Source organism: Salmo salar, chromosome ssa17, assembly GCF_905237065.1.
Source record: "Salmo salar chromosome ssa17, Ssal_v3.1, whole genome shotgun sequence".
Lineage (NCBI taxonomy): Eukaryota > Metazoa > Chordata > Actinopteri > Salmoniformes > Salmonidae > Salmo > Salmo salar.
The window spans coordinates 13831206-13853973 of NC_059458.1; the positions used below are offsets into that span (position 1 = coordinate 13831206).

Here is a 22768-nt window from a genome sequence, read left to right on the forward strand (position 1 = left end):
ATTGCGGGTGTAGCGAAATGCTTGTGCTTCTAGTTCCGACAGTGCAGCAATATCAACAAGTAATCGAACAATTCCCCAACAACTACCTAATACACACACATCTAAGTAAAGGGATGAAATAAGAATATATACATATAAATATATGGATGAGCAATGACTGAGCGGCATAGGCAAGATACAATAGATGGTATAAAATACAGTTTCTACATATGAGATGAGTAATGCAAGATATGTAAACATCATTATTAAAGTGGCATTATTAAAGTAACTAGTGATCAATTTATTAAAGTGGCCAATGATTTCAAGTCTGTATGTAGGCAGCAGCCTCTCTCTGTGTTAGTATTGTCTGTTTAACAGTCTGATGGCCTTGAGATAGAAGCTATTTTTCAGTCTCTCGGTCCCCGCTTTGATGCACCTGTATGATTACTATGGTGTGTGGCAATGACTTTAGGATTTGGCAAGATCGTACAAACAGATCTGGAATGTACCTGCAGTTACCTCACTCTGTCAGTATGAAGATGTACTGTAAATGTTTGAGGTCAGCACCTTACCCCACCTAACACACTTGTGTCCGTCCTCACAGAAAACAGGCCTACAGTTTGGCACAGCTAACTCCTACCTGAACCTGGAGAAGATAGGAGAGGGGACATACGCTACAGTCTACAAGGGAATCAGCCGGTCAGTATCAATCAATCAATCAATCAATCAGTTGTCATCAAGTGCTTATACAGTAACCCGACCTTGACCCCAAAGAGCAAGCGGAATCTGAAGTCAGTTTTGGTGCTATAAGCCAGACATTACCACAACTCAACACTGATGAACAGCTCAGTAATTACGTCACCCACCCTGATAACATCCAATAGGTCAGTGTAGTCGTTGGTATATGACCCATCTTTTACATTATCCCTACAAACTACACCGCTATGTCAGCTGGTATTGATTTGACTGACCCTATTTGTCCCCTGTGCTGTTCGTTTGACGAAGGGCAAGGTTTTTTGTGAAGATCTATTGGACGGTTCTACGCTAACGAGCACAGAGCATGTAAAGCCTTTCACAGTGGTTTCACTTTATATGGTCAAACAGCACACAGCCGAGGCTGCCAGAGGTCACGTCACAGATAGAACAGATATTTCACCGGATGTATAAATGTGAAGCATCCGCTTGGCGTTTCCTCTCACTACCAAATATGGTAGTGAGAGGAAGCCCAGTGGCCGACAGTGGGAGAAGATGGAACGAAATGGATTTTGGCCGACATTCTGCAAATGTTCTCATCGATTAAACATTTGATCTCAATACAGTTTATGGTTCCCAAAAGTATAATCTGTTACGAATAGTGTGGACTAAGTTTTGTAGACTTTAGCCTTTGCCGAAGTTTTAAAAAACTGCATTGTTTAGAAGGTGAATTTAGTTATTTAGTTATTGCACACTGGCACTTCACAGAGTAGACTTTCCCTAACGGAAATATGCAAATGTATGCTAGAACGTGACAACAGGATCTCACTAGCTTGTGCTTGGCTCTGCCCACCTCCTTGCTCCGCCCACTATGACTAATTTGTTCCCATTTGAAACGACAACCTGTGGTCTGTCTTGCTTTAGTTATATAAATCTTTGGTGACGTTATGCTAGTGTTCAGGACAGAGAGCTTTATTAACACATAAAGTCAGACTCCAGAAGACCAGGCAGAGAGCTTTATTAACTCATCAAGTCAGACTCCAGAAGACCAGGCAGAGAGCTTTATTAACTCATCAAGTCAGACTCCAGAAGACCAGGCAGAGAGCTTTATTAACTCATCAAGTCAGACTCCAGAAGACCAGGCAGAGAGCTTTATTAACTCATCAAGTCAGACTCCAGAAGACCAGGCAGAGAGCTTTATTAACTCATCAAGTCAGACTCCAGAAGACCAGGCAGAGAGCTTTATTAACTCATCAAGTCAGACTCCAGAAGACCAGGCAGAGAGCTTTATTAAGTCATCAAGTCAGACTCCAGAAGACCAGGCAGAGAGCTTTATTAAGTCATCAAGTCAGACTCCAGAAGACCAGGCAGAGAGCTTTATTAACTCATCAAGTCAGACTCCAGAAGACCAGGCAGAGAGCTGCCAAAAGCCACAGCTGCACTAAGATAAAGAGTTTTTCTTTCGGGTAGGAGATGTGATTTGATTGGTTGGCAGCAATGCAGAAATGGAAGGTGAGGTTCATTTGAGTTTTCCATTGACATTTACTGAGGTTAGGAATTGTATCTCTCCATTATAAATTATAATAGATGACTGTATTTGCCTGTATTACTATATTTGCCTGTATCTTCTCACCATAACTGAGCTGTGGGGAGTTCACTCTCTCTGTTACTCTCCTCTACTCTGCCCTCAGGATAAACGGGCACCTGGTGGCCTTGAAGGTGATCCGTATGAAGACTGAAGAAGGCGTACCATTCACTGCCATCCGAGAGGGTGAGAGCTTTTCCAGGAGGCACATACTGTACATGCAAACAGGATTGATACTTCGATGTCTCAGAGTTCCCCCCGGGAGATGAACTGAAGTGAAGTCGTGTTAGCTTTAGCATGTTTAGGAGAATTGCATGTGCTTATCATATTCCATTTCCACTGTGAACAAAGTGAATTGGTATTAGCTCTGTGTCTGTCTGTCCAGCTTCCCTCCTGAAAGGCCTGAAACACGCCAACATTGTCCTGCTCCATGACATCATCCACACCAAAGAGGCACTCACATTTGTCTTTGAGTACGTACAAACAGACTTGGCTGAGTATATGAAGCAGCACCCGGGGGGCTTGCATTCCTACAATGTCAGGGTAAGTTCAATGTTTCGATAAACAGAACCTCAACAAATACCATACCTTGTCCCTCTCACCCTAAAATCTGGCCTCTGCTCTTTCTATTGTTTTAATTGTTCACCACTGACCATACTCTTCCTGCATGTCTGTCTGTCTGTCTGTCTGTATGTATGGCCATCAGATCTTCATGTTCCAGCTGCTGCGGGGTCTGTCCTACATCCACGGTCGGAGGATCCTGCACCGGGACCTCAAACCCCAGAACCTGCTCATCAGCTACCTGGGGGAGCTCAAACTGGCTGACTTCGGTAACCCCAAACCCTAGCTTCATGTCCACATTCCGGTTCAACCCTAATCCGAGTCTGAACCACAACCCTAATCCTAGCTTCATGTCCAGATCCCAGTTCAACCCTAACCCACAACCCTAACCCTAGCCAACCCCTCCACACCCTCTGAAGTTCTTGCTAGTCCATTGTCCAACTATCCTCTGAAGAATCCCATGGTGGCTTAAAAGTCAGGAGCACTCTTTCTTAAAAGTGTACAGTCCCTAACCTAACCCACACATGTAACGTTAGCTCCACATGGTGGAACTCTGTTCACCACTCTCTCTTTATAATGTGTTACTTGGTCATGTATACAGGTGGTGTTATGTCTATGTTATATGTGGTGTTGCATTCATGTTATAACTATATGGTTCCGTCTGTATCCACTAGGGCTGGCCCGGTCCAAGTCCATCCCGTGCCAGACCTATTCGTCTGAGGTGGTGACTCTGTGGTACCGGCCTCCTGATGTCCTCCTGGGTTCCACTGATTACTCCACTGCTCTGGATATCTGGTGAGTGGACTGGACATAGTTGGACATATCTGGACAGGGTCTGAACATCCTCCATAACCAACCACCCTGCAGGCAAGGTTGCAATAATGTCATTTCAGTCAGCTTTTTCCCACTGGGCAGCCAGATCTGAACCCACCAGCACTGAACCAGAATAACACCAGAATAACACTGGACCACACTGTTCTAGAGATGACATAACTACTTAGACCACTGTGTCATGGTGTTATCGAGACAACTGGGAGCTCGGGGAAAAACCGTGGTCAAATCATGACGTCGGTGATCTTCAGGTCGGAATGTCAGAGCTCTAGAAAGATGCACGAGTTTCCGACTTGGAGTTCCGGGTTGGATGAGCATTCAAAAAGATTTTCCCTAGTCGGAGCTGTTTTTTTCCCCGAGTTCCCAGTTGTCTTGAACGCACTGAAGTCAGAGATTTCCTAGTTCCGAGTTCCCAGTTGTCTTGAACGCACTGAAGTCAGAGATTTCCTAGTTCCGAGTTCCCAGTTGTCTTGACCGCACTGAAGTCGGAGATTTCCTAGTTCCGAGCTCCCAGTTGTCTTGAATGCACTGAAGTCAGAGATTTCCTAGTTCCGAGTTCCCAGTTGTCTTGAACGCACTGAAGTCAGAGATTTCCTAGTTCCGAGTTCCCAGTTGTCTTGAACGCACTGAAGTCGGAGATTTCCTAGTTCCGAGTTCCCAGTTGTCTTGAACGCACTGAAGTCGGAGATTTCCTAGTTCCGAGTTCCCAGTTGTCTTGAACGCACTGAAGTCGGAGATTTCCTAGTTCCGAGTTCCCAGTTGTCTTGAATGCACTGAAGTCAGAGATTTCCTAGTTCCGAGTTCCCAGTTGTTTTGAACGCACTGAAGTCAGAGATTTCCTAGTTCCGAGTTCCCAGTTGTCTTGAACGCACTGAAGTCAGAGATTTCCTAGTTCCGAGTTCCCAGTTGTCTTGAACGCACTGAAGTCGGAGATTTCCTAGTTCCGAGTTCCCAGTTGTCTTGAATGCACTGAAGTCGGAGATTTCCTAGTTCCGAGTTCCCAGTTGTTTTGAACGCACTGAAGTCGGAGATTTCCTAGTTCCAAGTTCCCAGTTGTCTTGAACGCACTGAAGTCAGAGATTTCCTAGTTCCGAGTTCCCAGTTGTCTTGAACGCACTGAAGTCAGAGATTTCCTAGTTCCGAGTTCCCAGTTGTCTTGAATGCACTGAAGTCGGAGATTTCCTAGTTCCGAGCTCCCAGTTGTCTTGAATGCACTGAAGTCGGAGATTTCTTAGTTCCGAGTTTCCAGTTGTCTTGAACGCACTGAAGTCGGAGATTTCCTAGTTCCGAGTTCCCAGTTGTCTTGAACGCACTGAAGTCGGAGATTTCCTAGTTCCGAGCTCCCAGTTGTTTTGAACGCGGCATCAGTGGTGGTGTTAGAGTAGCTGTCATTAGTGTTGCCATTAGTACTCTCTTACAGAGTGAGTTACCTCAGGTTGGCTCAGAGAATGTTGCGTGTTCAGAAGAGTTTAACCTCTTGGCCTTCGTCTAACGATGTTTTGGTGCCATACTGAAAAACAAACGTTTAGAGTTGCTCTCCTAAGCAAAATATTATTTCCCCCCAGAGTTAAAGGAATTTTGTACTAATGAATAGCATAAGCGTTGGTATAAACCATCCTGTGCATTAATGTTAACGATATCTGGGCAGGTTTCTATTTGACCTTTCCAAATAGAAGAGATTGGGACCACATGTTGTTTAAGGACTTTGAGTACAAAGAGAAATGTACCAAAAGGGTTAGTATTTTAACAGCAATAATCAAATGTGTTGGCCATAACCTAGGTATTTGCTTTCGTGTTGTATATTTTGGAAGGTTTTAATATTTTACCAAGGATACGTTTTCGAATTCATCCCCTTTTTCTACTCTATGTTTTGCCCTCTATGAATAGACTGTTTAGGATACAAAACCTACCCTTAGTTTTTACCAAATTAGTTCACTTATTGTGCCGATTATGAGGTACTGAAGAAAGATGTCCCGCCCTCTCTCTTTTCACTGATTATTAAATGACTCTCTCAATCCTGTGTTGTCTTCCAGGGGAGCTGGATGCATCTTCATTGAGATGCTCCAGGGGACGCCAGCCTTTCCAGGGGTGGCAGACGTCTTTGAGCAGCTGCAGAAAATATGGGCTGTGAGTAGGATCCCCTTTCGCTCTTTTCAATGGCATCATCCTCTCTACACTCTTGGGGGAAAAAAGGTGCTTTCTAGAACCCTTTGAAGAACACTTTTTGGTTCCAGGTAGAACCTTTCTACGGCGGGTTCTTCATGGAACCCAAAATGGTTCTACCTGGAATCCAAAAGAGTTCTACCTGGAACCAAAAAGGGTTTTCCTATGGGGACAGATGAAGAACCCCTTTGAAAGCCTTTTTTCTAAGTGCAGATCCATAACAACGAATAGAGATGACAGTTGATGGCTCACTCTGGACCCTTTCTGTCTGTCTGCAGGTTGTAGGGGTCCCGACTGAGGAGACGTGGCCAGGAGTGAACGAGCTGCCCAACTTCAGACCAGGTCAGGACCTCTTCATCCCTTTCATCCTCCTCCTCCCTCATGACCTATTACAATAATCCAATCTATGTGCTGCTGAGAAAATACAGTCATTCCCATTGGGTCAGAGAAAGGTCAGGGAGGGATTAGTTTGGGTACTCTACATTCTAATCTACACACTTAATAAAGCACGACATAAACCACAGCAGACTAGACTCATGGTTTGCTGTGTGGCTCATCCCTAACCACTAGGGGGCAGCAGAGATACATTTTTATTGAGGTTGTATGGGACTGTGGGTCTATTTGTCTATGGTACTACTTTTACTTTCCAGACTCGTGGCATTTAAGACGGCTGTGGGAAGAGGGTACTTTAGCTCTTTCTAAAGCACTGTGGTTCAAGAGAGTTGAGATGCATGACGCGTGGCCAACAAGCACACCGGCGAGAGGAGTCAGTGTGAAGGCTATGTGTGGGAGTTAACTCTTTGGTCTGAGAGAGAATGATGACAGGAAGAGCAAAGACCTTCAAATGGTCCTCCAGACTGTGTGGTTTTGGACAGAGCTCTACTCCTCTGACCTGCCTATGCTGATCTCTCACTTTCACCTTGTAAACCAGGCTCAACGACACCATACCCAGCTGTGTGTACTTGTCAGTCTTTTATACTCTTCCATCCAACCCTGAGATTTAAACCTCATGCTGAGTTGAACCTGAGTCAGCCTGTCTTCCCACTCTTCCAGTAATGGGCTACAAAGGGAGTTCGAGGGTGACATATTTCACAGCTGACTGTGTGTGTGTGTGTGTGTGTGTGTGTGTGTGTGTGTGTGTGTGTGTGTGTGTGTGTGTGTGTGTGTGTGTGTGTGTGTGTGTGTGTAACTATACTATACTATACAAGAATAGTAAACAAACAAACATTTGACCAACTGGGGACATTTTGTTAGTCCCCGCAAGTTAAAATGCTATTCCTAGGGGGTTTAGGATTAAGATTAGAATTAGTGTTAGAGTTAGAGTTAGGAGCTAGGACTAAGGTTAGGTTTTGGGGTTACGGTTAGATTTTGGCATTAAGGTTAGGGTTAGGGGTTAGGGAAAATAGCATTTTGAAGGACTGAATTGTGTGTCCCCACAAGGTTAGTTATACAAGACTCTGTGTGTGTGTGTGTGTGTGTGTGTGTGTGTGTGTGTGCGCGCGCGCGCGTTGCGCTGCAGCTGCAGAAAATATGGGTTACTCTCTGTCTCTGCTAATTCCTCCCCTACAAGACCCATAGGAATTCAAAACCTCAGACTGTTAAAGTCTTAAAGTTTCTCAGCAAACATTAATAAATAAACATAAGATTTATAAATGCTGAATAAATGCATAGATGAATCTCCAAACTACACAGTGGGTCCTGTCTGCGCTGCCCAATGCAGTTCAATAAGAGCTCTGACATTGGTTGGGGGTGATGAGATGGGGAGAGAAGATGGGCTAGTAGAATGGTCTGGCAGTATAAAAGAGAGTACGTTCTGTATAAAATATGTGTAAAGCAAACAGAGCGGTGAGGTTGGGAGATGAGAAGACAGAAGACAGGCAGATGCTTGTACACACTAGAGTATGTGAGCAGAGTGGCGCTGGAGCGGAGCGAGGAGCAGAGCATGCCCAATTTGACTGGAGTGTCGAGCGAGATTCTCAAAGGCTGGAGCGTCGGTCTTCTCGCACGCTCCAATTTCGCTCCGGCATGCATTTGTAGTCTACTTGTGTGCCGCTATAGCTCCTTGCTTTAGCTACTGTCAAGGAGTTCCCTAAAAATGTACATAAAGAAACTGCTAAAACACACAGGTGCTAAATCAAGGCACAAAGAGGATTGCCAGGAGCAAGAGAGGAAGTGCGATGATTTAGAATCATTGTGGAATCTGAAAATACACATATCCCAAAAGCATGCTATATGCACATGCTAAAAGAAAGGAAAAAGTTGGGTAGATAACTAAGTGTGTCATTGTAGCAAAGTATTTATAAACTTAAAGGTTTTGTTCATTTTCGTTCAATTATCTATGCAATAGGCCATAATTGATTTTGGCCCAATAGACCTGTCATATTCCTACGTTCAAGGAGCTTTTCGTTTTCATTTTGTAATTTTGCCTAAAAAAACCTTTAGGCCTACCAATAGAAAAATAAGAAAACAACTCAGCATCTCTGACCAACCTGGCAAGAATGGCCAAAAGGATGTTTAGCATCTGCAATTGTTCTGCAATTGTGGAGAGGATTTTCCCCCGCTGCTGGCCGGCTCTCCGGGCACCATCGCATGAGCCTGAACCCACAGACTGGCCAAACTCATGTTTCTAAAAATGAATTCTAAAAGTGCTTTCATTTTTTGTTTAATTTGCATTTCATTCTAAGTCACAGCCTATATGCACAATTTACAGACTATAATGATTTAATACAACATAATGTTGTTTAAATGCTGAGCACTTTATGGCCCTACCAGCATATTGTGTCACACTCACAAATGCTTCACAATGTATTTCTTTGTAGGCTATAGCCTTGAAATCATTTAAATAATATAGCCAAAATAATTCATTTTCGTTCCTTCTTAGGCTTCCTGTCTGGCTCATGACTTTTATAGTGTTTATATGCTGTTTAATATGACATTCTTACATTCACCTTTTCATGTTTATTCAAATACTTGGTTTGGTTTCAATACTTAAAAACCAATTGGTAGGTCCAGGTAGTCACAAAAATAGATGGGTGTTGGTTAAATAGTGATTTTAATGAATGGAGTGAATTCGGTGCGGTTCTTTTTCTCCCTGTGAGCCCGGAGCGGTTTTTAGCTGAGCAGTATGAAAGGCCATGGAGCGTTAGAGCAGGGTGCAAGCACCAACTCCAGCAATGAGCGGGATTTCCAACTGCTCAACCACGCTCACTTGCTCCGATACACACACACGCGCGCACACACACACACGCACGCACACACACGCAAGAGAGTGAGCCAGACCGCTTTCTCTGCCTTGTCTGTGTGGGGGGCATGAAGGATGGCTGGACTTAGAATCTCTGTGTCTGACAGCTATAGACTCAAACATATTGTACCAATCTGCTGTGTTTGGGGTGGAGAACGAGCTGACATGGGGGAAAACAGCAGTGTGGGGGTGGGGGGAAGGCGCGCGTGCGTGTGCACTTGCACGTTACTGTGGTGTTTTAGGACACCCATGTTGGATGTCCTTGTGTGGGCATGACCCTAGGTATCTCCTCCTCTCCCCTTCCCCCCTCTCCCCCCTCTCTCCCTCCTGGCTCGCTCCCTACCTGGCCCCCTGACTGCTGCTGGCACCACTGGGCCTCTCCAGATGTGGGAGCTGAATGGACCAATAGATAAAGGCCCGGGCAGCTTTCAGCAGGGCAGAGCGGGTGGCCAGCACAGAACAGGGAGAGGCCAAGAAGGCAAGAGGGAAAATATTCCTTCAGTGACCTGACTGGGCAGGGGAAAGCGATAGCTAGCCCGTACTATAGAGAATGCTTGTCTAAAAACGTATGTTTGTTTATGCACCGTTGCACCCTGCAGGAGAGACTGAGAGCATACATTTCTGTTTTTATTTTCGAACAGTTTAATCTCCACGGTTTGACTATTAATTCATCATGGAGCATCGGGGCTGTCCAAAGCATCGGCTATCCAACCGTTAAAACACTCTCATTAAAACTCTACGCCAGGGCTCAGAAACCACAAATTGCGATCAGTAGTGCCAAAGCATGTTTCACTTAGTCTCGCCGCCAGGATGCCATAGCTGTAGCATTGATCATCAAAGAGAACAGGTCTACTTTACCGTAAGTTTACACAGATATTTGTTTTTTAGTGTCCTGTGGGCTGTGGTCTGACCACCTCACTGTTCCATCTTGCATGCCTTTGCAGCCATAGTTGCAGGCCAAACATTTCCTAACTAACCTGCCGGTGCTGTTCTCCTCTTCCTACAGAATGGTTTCAACCATGTGAGCCCCAGCAATTCAGGAATGTTTGGAAAAGGTACGGTGAAACCCGATTGCTCAGTATTCTGTCAGTGCTATTGAGTTTGTGAATGTGTTTAATGTGTCTTGCAGATTAGTTAACTTGTGCATGTTTGTAGAATGTGTCTCAGCAACCTGCAAATGTGAACATTCGCTCCAGTATATAAGTTACTGTAAAGGTAGAGTTTGGATACATGTGTACATATTATAGAGTATGGAACAACTTTGGACGGCCGTGTGTGTTTGCCCATTCCATTGCCTCTGGTGAGGGTGGTCCAGAGGTGGGCAGTTAGCCCTGTGGTAACAGGAGATTCTTTGTCTGGCCAGGCGTGTCTCCCCCCTCCTCCCGCCTTCCTCCCCCTTTCTCCCCCTTCCTCCCAACATGATGACATCTGACCCAACACAGCTCCGCTCCTGTACCAGCCCACAGGGGGGCCAGACACACACACACACACACACACACACACACACACACACACACACACACACACACACACACACACACACACACACACACACACACACACACACACACACACACACACACACAGTCGGGTTATGGGAGAGAGAGGATGTCTGGAGTAGGCTCTGACTCGCTGTCATAACAAATATGAGACCCACTCAACAGTCTATAGCACATGAATGCAGTCTAGTCTGAAAACAATCACACTGAAATAGGGAAACACGTGACTAGGAATATGGATCTAATGGATTTAAATGAGAGACAGTGAATAAGGGAGAGAGAGAGAGAGAGAGAGAACGGGAGATAAGAAAGAGAGAATCCTCATGGTCATCAACAAAGTCAGTCCTGCTGCACAGCACGAGAGAGAGAGAGAGAGAGGGGGAGAGAGAGAGAGAGAGAGAGAGGGGGAGAGAGGGGGAGAGAGAGAGAGAGAGAGAGAGAGAGAGAGAGAGAGAGAGAGAGAGAGAGAGAGAGAGAGAGAGAGAGAGAGAGAGGGAGAGAGAGAGAGAGAGAGAGAGAGAGAGAGGGGGAGAGAGAGAGAGAGAGAGAGAGAGAGAGAGAGAGAGAGAGAGAGAGAGAGAGAGAGAGAGAGGGAGAGGGGGGAGGGGGAGAGAGAGAGAGAGAGAGAGAGGGGGAGAGAGAGAGAGAGAGAGAGAGAGAGAGAGAGAGAGGGGAGAGAGAGAGAGAGAGAGAGGAAAAAAGGGGGAGGCTCAGAGAGAGAAAAAAGGAGAATGGGTGTTTGAGCGAGACTCAGGGGAGTTATGCTGTGATTTTTAATGCAGGTCTTTTCAAGATGGATGAATGGGAGTCCATCTCTCCCCCTCCGCCCATCTCCTCCCCCCTCTCCCCCACCCATCTCCCCCTCTCTCTCTTGTTCTAGCCATGGATTTAATTAACTAGACCCCCTGTTGGGACCAAACACTCTTTTCTCCAAATACATGGACACTGTCAGAAAAACACACACAGAAATAGCAGATAATTACATTGTGAAATAAAAGTTGCTTCGGTAGGACAGCGAGGAGGCACACAAAGCAGGGGGGGGGGAGTACAGAGCTATGCACGCCAGTAGGGAAAATTGACTTGAATTAATGCAAATGACTGAGAAGTGTAGCTGGGTTGTTGTTATATGTCTAATGGCTATGGATGTAAAACCATCTACATAAAGTATGTGTATCTATTAGGGGTTGTCCATCAGGTGTGTGTGTGTGTGTGTGTGTGTGTGTGTGTGTGTGTGTGTGTGTGTGTGTGTGTGTGTGTGTGTGTATCTTATAGTCCCCTCTGCTTCCCCCACAGACTGTCCCAGTTGCCCTATAAGACAGAGGACCTGGCCCAGCAGATTCTGATCACCATCCCACGAGACCGCATCTCGGCCCAGGATGCACTGCAGCACCCATATTTCAACACGCTACCGCCCCCCATCATGCAGCTACGAGACAGTGAGTGTATGTGTGTGGGTGTGTGTGTGTGTGTGTGTCACTACACCTCAATAAAACCCATAACATATCAATCTATCTATGCAATAAGAATGTGTGTTTTGTCACAGCAATAACAGTCACGTGATGCATAATGTGGTGTGTGTTTGTCTGTGTGTGTGTGTGTGTACACATGTGGGAGGTTAAGCATGTGTTTGTATGTGTGCGTGCGTATTCATGTGCATATATTTCCCTCCTCTGACTCCCCCCATCAATATTCTCTGTTTCTCCCTCCCAGTGAGAGAGATTGGCACTCCGTTGCACTAAACTCCAGTTTGTCACTTAAACAGTCTACCCATCCGACGCATGATTAAAGACACGAGCTTCCTACTGTGAGCACAGATGGTTCCTTTGAAAAGATCAGACTGTCTCCACAGCTCTCGGGTGGCTAAATATATATATATCAGGAAAATGCATGTATAAGTAAGCAAAGTTGCATTTGAAGTCTCTCTCCACCTGTCTGTCTATCGCTCTGACAGTCTGCTTGGTTCGGTTTAAACATAGATGTGTTTTTCAAGGCCATAGAAATAATATTCAGTGAACAGAAGAAGAGTACAGGGAGTACTAGGATAGATATTAGTGAAATGTAGGAATGTAATAGATAGGAACAAAGCCTACTGGGATACAGTGTCTGATATGGTCAAGCAGTAGGCTTCCAGCTGAATGTGTCCTACATACACATGCTGGCAGATGCACGCCCAGGAACACACACACACACACACACACACACACACACACACACACACACACACACACACACACACACACACACAGTCTTGCGCAGCTAACTGTTGTGAGGACATGCAATTCAGTCCCATTCAACCCTAACCCTAGCTCCTAACCCTAGCTCCTAACCCTAACCCTAGCTCCTAACCCTAACCCTAGCTCCTAACCCTAGCTCCTAACCTTAACCCTAGCTCCTAACCCTAACCCTAGCTCCTAACCCTAACCCTAGGTCCTAACCCTAGCTCCTAACCCTAACCCTAGCTCCTAACCCCTACTCCTAACCCTAACCCTAGCTCCTAACCCTAACCCTAAACCTAATTCTAACACTAATTCTAACTTTAACCCTAAACCCCCTAGAAATAGCATTTGACCTTGTGGGGGACCAGCAAAATGTCCCCAGTTTACTATCCCCACAAGTATAGTTAAACATGTCCACACAGACACACAGACACACACTCTGCTCTTTCGATAATGAGCCATCATTACTGCTACTATTCTGCATAGCATCCCAGACAGGGAGAAGAGGCAGTAGGGGAGAGACATCAATGAACAGAGCGGAGAAGGAGAATAGGGAGCGAGAGCGGCAACTGAGAGAAAGAGAGCGACTAAGAAGTGAAAGAGCGTGGGGAGAGAAGGTTTTCTCCAGGATGAACAAACTTATTTTAATGATGCCATCCATGTCTCGGCAGGGCAGAAGTGAGAAGGCCTAGAAGCAGACTAGTAGTAATGAGTACTTTTACCTTCACACAATGTATCACAATCTAACTGGAACAGTGGCGAGCAGCATCAAGTGTTGAGAAGAGAAGTCATTGTAGTTGTTAGGGATGGGGCTCTAGCTGGACTGTGGACAACCACACCCAACATTGATCACGTCCCAGCTAGTAGCCTGTAAGTCTGGAAGGAGGGAGTGGTGGCGTTTAGGTTCTAAGCTGCCTGAGCTGCCATGATCGGTATCTGTCAGACCAACTGCCCTATAAGGCTTCTCCAAGAGTCAGTGTGGGAGATGTTTGTCTTTTTGTTGCTGTTGGTGAAGTGGCTGAGTAACGTTTTCACCTGACTTTATAACGATGTGAAGCTGTAAAAGTTGCCTGTTTCTCTCTCTCTCTCAGCTGTATCAGTCTTCAAGGTCCCCGGAGTGAGGCTGGAGACCGAGGTGAAGGATATCTTCAGTCCCAGTCGAAGGATCAGACCGTCCCAGATGGTGCCCTTGGCTAAGTGCTGGTGATAATGGATCTCTACCCCCCTGGGCTTGGCCCCTACTCCCAGGTGCCCCAGCCCTGCTTGCAGGCTAGACCACCATCTGATCAAGATGGAGTGGCATGAGGCTTCACACACACAACACTTACCTAGACCCCCAGCGTCCTCCACCAACCTCTGCTCTTGACTCCACCCAGCATTCCTCAGTCGGAGTTCCCATGTTGTAAGAAGACAGGAGAGAAGAGGGAGGGGTTGAATGTTACCTGGTATATCACATATTAGATGATGTCAGAAGTACTGTATGTACTGTATATACTCTCTATCTGAGACCCGATGTCTGTTGTTGGTGGCAACGGAAAGCTACGCAATGTCTAAGAGAACTGTCAGGGAGCTCAGAACTCCTTAACATCTTCCTCCTGCTAAACCACCTCCTCCTGCTTCCTCCTCTTCCTCCTGCTTCCTCCTCTTGCTTCCTCCTCCTTCTCCTCCTCCTCCTTGGCTGGTTTACCTCTTCCTCCTGCTTCCTCCTCTTGCTTCCTCCTCCTCCTCCTGCTTCCTCCTCCTTCTCCTCCTCCTCCTTGGCTGGTTTACCTCTTCCTCCTCTTCCTCCTCTTCCTCCTCCTCCCTCTCCTTCTCAGAGTGTCTCCTTGGACTCACTATGCTCTCTCTGCCTCCTCCTAAATGTACACTGAGATTCAACGATGACGATGGGTTCGTTTTGCAGATGAGTGTTTTATTTTGTACTGCCAAAACATGCATATATTATATACCTCTTATGTTAAATCAGGTCCTTGTGGACCATGACTGTTTTTTTGCACAGCATGCAGGTGGGTATCCCTGCAACAGAATGACTGTGACGGTTGTGTATACACTGTAATTCATGTTGCATTATACCATGAAACTTCCTCATTAACACCCCATATAGCGTATTTTTCATTCGGCAACCTTGTGATGTCCACTCTTCAATTGTACTATACTTGGGTGCAGCTTGCTTTTAAAATGTGTGTGTGTTTTCGTGAGAATGCGTGAAGGAGTGTGTGAGTCAATAAATGTTGCAGTAATGATATTGTGTGTTATTTTCTGATATATACATATAGAACTGCCTGCAGATCTACATATCATATTTCATTTGTTGTCTTCTCTTACAATATAAACAAAAGTATGTGGACACCCCTTCAAATTAGTGGATTCGGCTATTTCAGCCTCACCTGTTGCTGACAGCTGTATAAACTCGCGCACACCGCCATGCAATCTCCAAAGACAAACATTGGCAGTAGAATGGCCTTACTGAAGAGCTCAGTGACTTTCAACGTGGAACCGTCACAGGATGCCACCTTTCCAACAAGTCAGTTCGTCAAATGTCTGCCCTGCTAGGACTGCCCAGGTCAACTGTAAGTGCTATTATTGTGAAGTGGAATCGTCTAGGAGCAACAAAAACTCTGTGGTTGGCCACACGAGCTCACAGAACCGTCTGTCCTCGGTTGCAACACTCACTACCAACCAGCTCAAGAACTGTTTGCTGGGAACTTCATGAACTGGTTTCCATGGCAGAGCAGCCGCACACAAGCCTAAAATCACCATGCGCAATGCCAAGTGTCGGCTGGAGTGGTGTAAAGTTTGCCGCCATTGGACCCTGGATCAGTGGAAATGCGTTCTCTGGAGTGATGAATCACGCTCTACCATCTGGCAGTCCGATGGACAAATCTGGGTTTGCATAGTGCCAACTGTAAAGTTTGGTGAAGGAGCAATAATGGTCTGGGGCTGTTTTTCATGGTTCAGGCTAGGCCCCTTAGTTCCAGTGAAGGGAAATCTTAAAGCTACACCATACAATGACATTCTAGGCAATTTTGTGCTTCCAACTTTGTGGCAACAGTTTGGGGAAGGCACTTTCCTGTTTCAGCATGACAATACCCCCGTGCACAAAGCGATGTCCATACAGAAATGGTTTGTCGAGATCAGTCTGGAAGAACTTGACTGGCCTGCACAGAGCCCAGACCTCAACCCCATCGAACACCTTTGGGATGAATTGGAACGCCGACTGCGAGCCCGGCCTAATCGCCCAACATCGCCCGACCTCACTAATACACTTGTGGCTGAATGGAAGCAAGTCCCCGCAACAATGTTCCAACATATAGTGGAAAGCCTTCCCTGAAGAGTGGAGGCTGTTATGGCAGAAAAGGGGGGGGACCAACTCCATATTAATGCCCATAATTTTGAATGAGATGTCGGACAAGCACGTGTCCACATACTTTTGGTCATGTAGTGTATATTGTTGTAAATGGATTTCATCCTTCCTGTCATCCTCCCCTTTTCTCTCATGAACTTATACAGACTTTTGTAGCATGGCAACATGTGGTTTTGTGAAGTAACTACATTCCTAAGGAGGTCTCCTCCAGTCGTACAGACTCCGTCCATTATCATCACACTGACCACCTCTCTCCTCTAAGACTGCAAGTCTGGACCCCCTGAGGACTGGCTGCTGCAGAGCCTCAGCTGGTATGTAATCTACCACTACCCCATGTTTGAACTCTAGTATACTGTAAAACAAACTGAACACACAGGACTGGGCTGGTATAAGACGGAATGTGTGTGTGTGGGTGTGTGAGATATAGATAGAGGGCAGAGAGAAAGGTGTGCGTGCGTGCATGGAGGGGTGTGCTAAAAGGTGCGTAAACGTGTAAAATAAGACATGTCCAGGTGATGAACAACTTCCTGTTCTGTCATAATGTCATTTCACATTATTACACAACACGATCGTGTTGGCTGGCTCTCGTGTACAGTATTAAGTTTCATACTTAATGAAGAGCCACCAGGTCACCCCAGAGGGAGAGGAAAAGAGTAGAAATATGGGGCAAAGTTATGTTTACTTCCAGAGTCTCTGTGAGAAGCACAGTCTCACATATCCTGCGTTAACTCCCTAGTCTGAGGGTTAAGGAGTAGGGTGAAGTTGCCCCTAGGTCCTAGATGCTGATCTTGGGTCAGTTTTGCATTTTCACCACTAATGGTTATGGTTAGGATTGGGGGAGGGGAAGCTAATCCTACATCGGTACTTAGGGGAATCCCCCCCCCCAGTGAGGGTTTACCCTGAATGAAGTTGTTCCCAACAGGCATCTGAGAGCACTGTATCTGTTGTCCACTAGGGGACACTACAAGCTCTGCATGTCGTCCCCCTGAGACCACACTGGGACACAGGTGGGGGTTATGCTGATAGTTCTATCGAGAAGTTCACACACACACACACACACATACACATTCACACACACACATACACATTCACACACACATTACACATTCACACACTCACATTCACACACACACACATACACATTCACACACACACATACACATTCACACACACACATTCACACACACACATTCACACACACACACACACATACACATTCACACACACACATACACATTCACACACACACACACATTACACATTCACACACACACATACACATTCACACACACACACACACACACACACACATACACATTCACACACACACACATACACATTCACACACACACACACACACATTCACACACTCACACAGATGGAGAGGATTTATTGTGTTTATTTGAGCAGAAACTTATCCAAATGGAAGTGTTGCTTTGCCAGTTCACAGGGAGGTGTGACAAGTACAGGGGACTAAGGTGCCAAACCACCACTTGGGCACATGACACCTAGCTAGCTTGTCATCTCTCTTTGTGCCATGGAGCCTATAGTATTTCTGAGCCAGCGCTCGATCAGTTTACAGCCGATAAAGACAACAAAAAAATCCTAAAACTAAAACAAAGACAGAGAATCAGACAGCCAACCGTGACGGTGAGGTAAGACTCCTATTCAAACAAGCTGTTCTCCAGAATGTGTTACTATGTAACATAAACCTAGTCTAACAAACCAATGTTGATCTAATGTGATTTACTATGCTTATTGAGCCGCTGCTAACTGACATGTCCCTAACTGATGATTGGCAGCTGCTTCCTACATTCAACAGCCCCTAATCCACCTCACACCCTAAATCTCCTTTGAAGGCCAGACAATGTAATGGGATGCTCCATGCCCAAACACCATCTTCCCCCCTGACAAACATCCTATGAGTATTCCTAGGTGTCCAACCCTTCAACTTCCCTACTCAAACACCTTCACATTTGGCCCGTTTAAGTCACCCACTGGCTGAGATGTCACTAGGCATTGTGGGACCTCCACACTCACACAGCACTAGACCGGATCCAACCAGTCAGGCTAAAGCAATACTAACCCGAGGACCATAGAGGAAGGGCCTGGGATGGTGAACTTGAACCCTGGCTGCCTCACTCAGTAACAGTTGCTTGCTTAGCACATGTGACTTCCAGGCGTGTGTGTGAACAGTCCTGTGGGCAGCGGTGAGAGGGACCATATGCTCTGGGTCTGGGAGCGGAGGTCTGGTCCCAAAGCGTGGTCAACCGGCTCAACCCCTCACAGCGTGGTCAAGCCCTCACAGCATCCACACTGACCCCCTCTCCACAGGGACAGACTCCCCCCAGCACCACGTCCTGTTCCTCCACTCCGCCTTGCCAGCTATCAACCACTGGGGAATAGATAAATGGTCTCTCCCTGGCTTATGCCCTGCCTCCCACTCAATCGCTGTCTTGTCTATTTTCTCATCCACTCTATTGCTTCATCTTTACACCCACCTCTCTTCCATTATCTAAACTCTTTCTCAATCCAATGAAAATGATGATTGCTATGACAATATTTGGATTAATTATTGTCTTTTGTGTATTTATCATGCATCAGTTGTAACTGAGTAGTTTAGCGTGTATTACACAAGCTGGTCGTCTATTTTTTCTCCAGAAGGAGACATGCCTATCTTCCATCCCTGCCAGATGTCCATAAAATCACACACAGTGTTACACAACTGGAGGCAGAGTGGTGGGAAGGGATTGGGGTGGGGTGGGGTGGGGAAAGAGAGCAGAAATGTTTTTAGGAATTCCAGGAGGCGTAAAAATGCGAGATCAGATCTGCAGAGAGACAGAGAGCACAGTATGAGGGAGGTAGAGAAGCAGAGTGCAGTATGAGATAGCCAGGGAGGGCTGGAAAGACAGGAAAGGAAGACTGCAGGAAGACGTTTGGGAAGACAAGCGTTTTTACAGACACAGACAAAGGAGATAGAGCGTTTCCTTACAAACGCTGTCAGAGAACGGAAGGGAACTAAAGGCAGGAGTCGCTCTTCCATTTTGCACTCTGTTTCCCTGATGAAAACATACCATGGCTGCGTCTGAAATTGCACCGTATATATGTAGTGCACAAACTTTAACCAGGGCCCATAGCGTCAAAAGAAGTGGACTATAGGGTGCCTTTTAGAAAGCACACTAAAGTCTTGCAATGATAACGTCGGGTATGCTCATTGCAATATAATAAACCCATTACAAAGCTTACCTTATTGTAAAGTGTTGCCTAACTGAGTTCTGTGAGATAATAATTAAGATCCTTTACAATAATTCATCATATCATCTTTAAATGGGAGAAATTTGGGGGGGGAGGGGTGGCTGGTCCAACTCAAGGTGTCCTAAAAAAAATCCATCCCTAGCCCCAACATGAAAAATATTTTCACATGACCCTCCCCTTGTACTGTAAAATCACCTGAACACCCTCCCCCTCATAGAATTAACTCAAAATAATGTTTACGAGCAAAAATAACACTAATTGTAGCGACTCTGTGTTTATAAACGTGAATGTCGACTTTGCCACTTCAGCATGCTTTTGTGGCGCAGTCGATGCCAAGCAGGGCTACGGGCCAGAAGTTTGAGCGTTCGCCGACCACCACAGACAAGCGGAATCTCTATCTGTTTCATTACACTACGATCAGAGCCGGCTGTAGGCAATGTTCAGCTAGGGGGAAATCAGATTTTCAACATTTTGATACCATATTTATAAATATATAAAATATATCCAACAAATTTTCAACCAACAGGTTTCTGTGCCAATGCACCACGAGACCAATAAACAAGACATACAGACTTCAGGCACTTCAATATCATGGTTTGCGTTTTCAACACCACAATGAATAGACGATGTCAATCTCGACAAACAGAAAATACATCCCTACCTTGTAGACTTGCCCAGAATCAAAGGCTTGGCTTGACAATCTCCAAATGTCATTCAACTTTTTGGTGTTTTGTGACAGATGTCTCTTTCCATTCATCAATTGGCCGCTGCACAGTTTGTATTGATTGATTGATTTTATTTGTCAGTTCAAAAAAATACATATTATACACAAAGATTTTTTTAAAGTGACCCGGATTGCACAATAAAGTCGGGGACTTATTTCCATTGTGGTCCCTATTTTATTACATCAATACATATACAATACAGAGATACAGACACATTACAGAGATAGAGACAAAAACATTCTCAACCTCCAGATGACTATGAAAGGGGAGTTTAAGTACACTTCTTACAAGCTTGTTTTGCTGGTAGCTTATTCTTTAGATGTTTGGGGCTGCTGGTGAACCATGACGTGCAGGCAAAAATCTAAGTGACACTTGCCAGAGTCTTTAGGGGGTCTATAGCTAGGTTTCCATCCAACTGGCGACAGATTTTCATGTGAATATTCAAAAATCTAAATAATAACATGCCATTTCAGAGTTTCCTTTAGAAAAAGTTGGCGCTAGACAACATGACAGGGAAGATTTTAATTTACTGGACATTTGAGAAATGTTACGGATATCCATATGCATTCAGATCCGACCTGGCGCAGCCTGCTCCACTAATAAACGAGGGATATTGGCCAAATGAGCCACATTTACATGTCTTTAAAAGATAAGCATTATATTGTTAGATTATAGGAGTAAATCTGGTAAGACCTGAAACAGACTTCCTCACCTCAAGTTCAAATGTCGGTGTCAGTCGGAGCGCCGGGGCGCGCTGCCTTCATATCGTAGACCTGCAGTAGCTAAAGCTTAATAATAACCACATCATACCAAACCTTCACAAACGTTTCTGAACTTTATTAGGGTTATATCAAAAGTAAGTCAAATCATTGTTTATGAGGAAAGTACGAGCAGAAGAACGAATGTAAAACAGGGGGAGGAAAAAAAAGTTTGACAACCCTCCCTTTTTAAACATTTTTTTGAACCTTTATTTAACTAGGCAAATCAGATAATTCAGAACAGATCAGAGCAAATTCTTATTTACAATGACAGCCTACCCGGGCCAAACCCGGGCGATGCTGGGCCAATTGTCCGCAGCCCTATTGGACTCCCAATCACGGCCGGTTGTGATACAGCCTGGTATCGAATCAGGGTGTCTGTAGGGACGCCTCTAGCACTGAGATGCAGTCCCTTAGACCGCTGCGCCACTCTTGAGCCCCCTTTTGGACCAACCCTCCCCCTGAGTAAATGTCGATCTGTCCCTAAGGGGGATCCAATGACAGCAGGTGTCAAATTGAGTCATTGAAAGCACAATGCATACCTCATTATTTTAATCCTATTCAAAACATTATCTCAGAGGAAACAGGCTATTATATGAACAGGAGGCCTCAGTGTTTTGTGATGCACACCTGCAGGGACTGGAGCTCTGGGGCCCTGCATTACATTAGCATGTAAACAGTGCTCTCTTTGGCATGGAGATCCCATGGCCTGATATGGGCTTAATTCAATTGTCTAGGGAAATGTCTATTGTTTTCGCTCTATCCATTTAAGGGATCGCAAGGGGGCAAGGAATGGTGCTTGGCACAACACAAAGTACCTGATTCAAATTTGAGCCAGGGTAAGATTTTATTTTGTAAAATCTTCAAAATGATTCCCTGTTTATTGGACTTTTACTGGGCTTTCTGGAGACGGATAGAGGAGAGGTGGCATGAACGGCCGGGTGGCTGTGGATGTTTGGCTGTGTTTGTCATTCACACTCAATGTCTACCTCTGTCACAGCAGATGGGAGCCGAAGGGGGAGGAGTACTTTGAGAAGGGGGACCAAAGGAATCTCATTCCCCACCAGTGTGTGTGTGTGTGTGTGACCACCCCCACGCTCCACCACCACCCTTCCCCGCAGCTTCTCACCCCCCCTCCCCCATTAGCATAACACCTCCAGAGAAGAACAAAACTCTAGCCTGAGCCTGGTGTTGGTCCTCCCCCCATGTGAGAACAAAAAACACACACACACACACACACACACACACACACACACACACACACACACACACACACACACACACACACACACACACACACACACACACACTAGCCACGAGGAGCTCCCACAGCAACAGATGTCAGTATCATCTGACTGAGAGACAGTAAATAAACACAACTAGATAAACAGGACTCTGTGGAGATGCCAGAAAGAGAGAGAGAGAGAGAGAGACGAAAGAGAGAGGGCTAGACCACACAGACATGTTATAAATAAGAAGATGGCTACTCATTTTCCAATGCGGAGTTGAATACGTTTTTGGAGACTGATTTCGATAAAACTGTAAGAAAACCTGCTGGCCTTGTCAGTCCAAGTGGAGTAGCAGCCTTCTCATTAGAATGCCAGGGATATTAGCTGATCATTTAGAGGGATTCACGAGTTCTCTGTCTCCTCTTTGGGACTGGTTATGATTGTTCTCAGCAGACAGAAAGTGTATGAGTCCCAAATGGCTCTCTATATCCTATTTAGTGCACTACTTTGCCATTTGGGACATTGCTAGTGTTATCCTTAGCCTATGGGGCTGAAAGCAGGTGAGGCAGGGCAATATGGTACATCCATATAGTGTCAGACCTCAGGCCATGGAAGGCTACTGTGCCAGCTGCATGGAACTGTATCCAGCAGACCTGTGGTTATGGGAGT

General features: G+C 45.6%; 1 protein-coding gene across 3 annotated transcripts in view; it reads left to right on the forward strand.

The window, feature by feature from the left end:
• The window catches only part of LOC106575174 (cyclin-dependent kinase 15), a 35774-nt gene extending 20761 nt beyond the window's left edge, over positions 1 to 15013 (forward strand). For all 3 annotated transcript variants that reach the window (XM_045698844.1, XM_014151459.2, XM_014151456.2), the window contains 10 exons: positions 584 to 678; positions 2364 to 2443; positions 2643 to 2800; positions 2964 to 3087; positions 3493 to 3613; positions 5683 to 5776; positions 6091 to 6154; positions 10060 to 10108; positions 11846 to 11988; positions 13860 to 15013. In XM_045698844.1, coding sequence (XP_045554800.1) covers positions 584 to 678; positions 2364 to 2443; positions 2643 to 2800; positions 2964 to 3087; positions 3493 to 3613; positions 5683 to 5776; positions 6091 to 6154; positions 10060 to 10108; positions 11846 to 11988; positions 13860 to 13975 — 1044 coding nt within the window. In that variant the 3' untranslated portion in view covers positions 13976 to 15013. The remainder of the gene's footprint in view (positions 1 to 583; positions 679 to 2363; positions 2444 to 2642; positions 2801 to 2963; positions 3088 to 3492; positions 3614 to 5682; positions 5777 to 6090; positions 6155 to 10059; positions 10109 to 11845; positions 11989 to 13859) is intronic.
• Positions 15014 to 22768: the final 7755 nt, after the last annotated feature.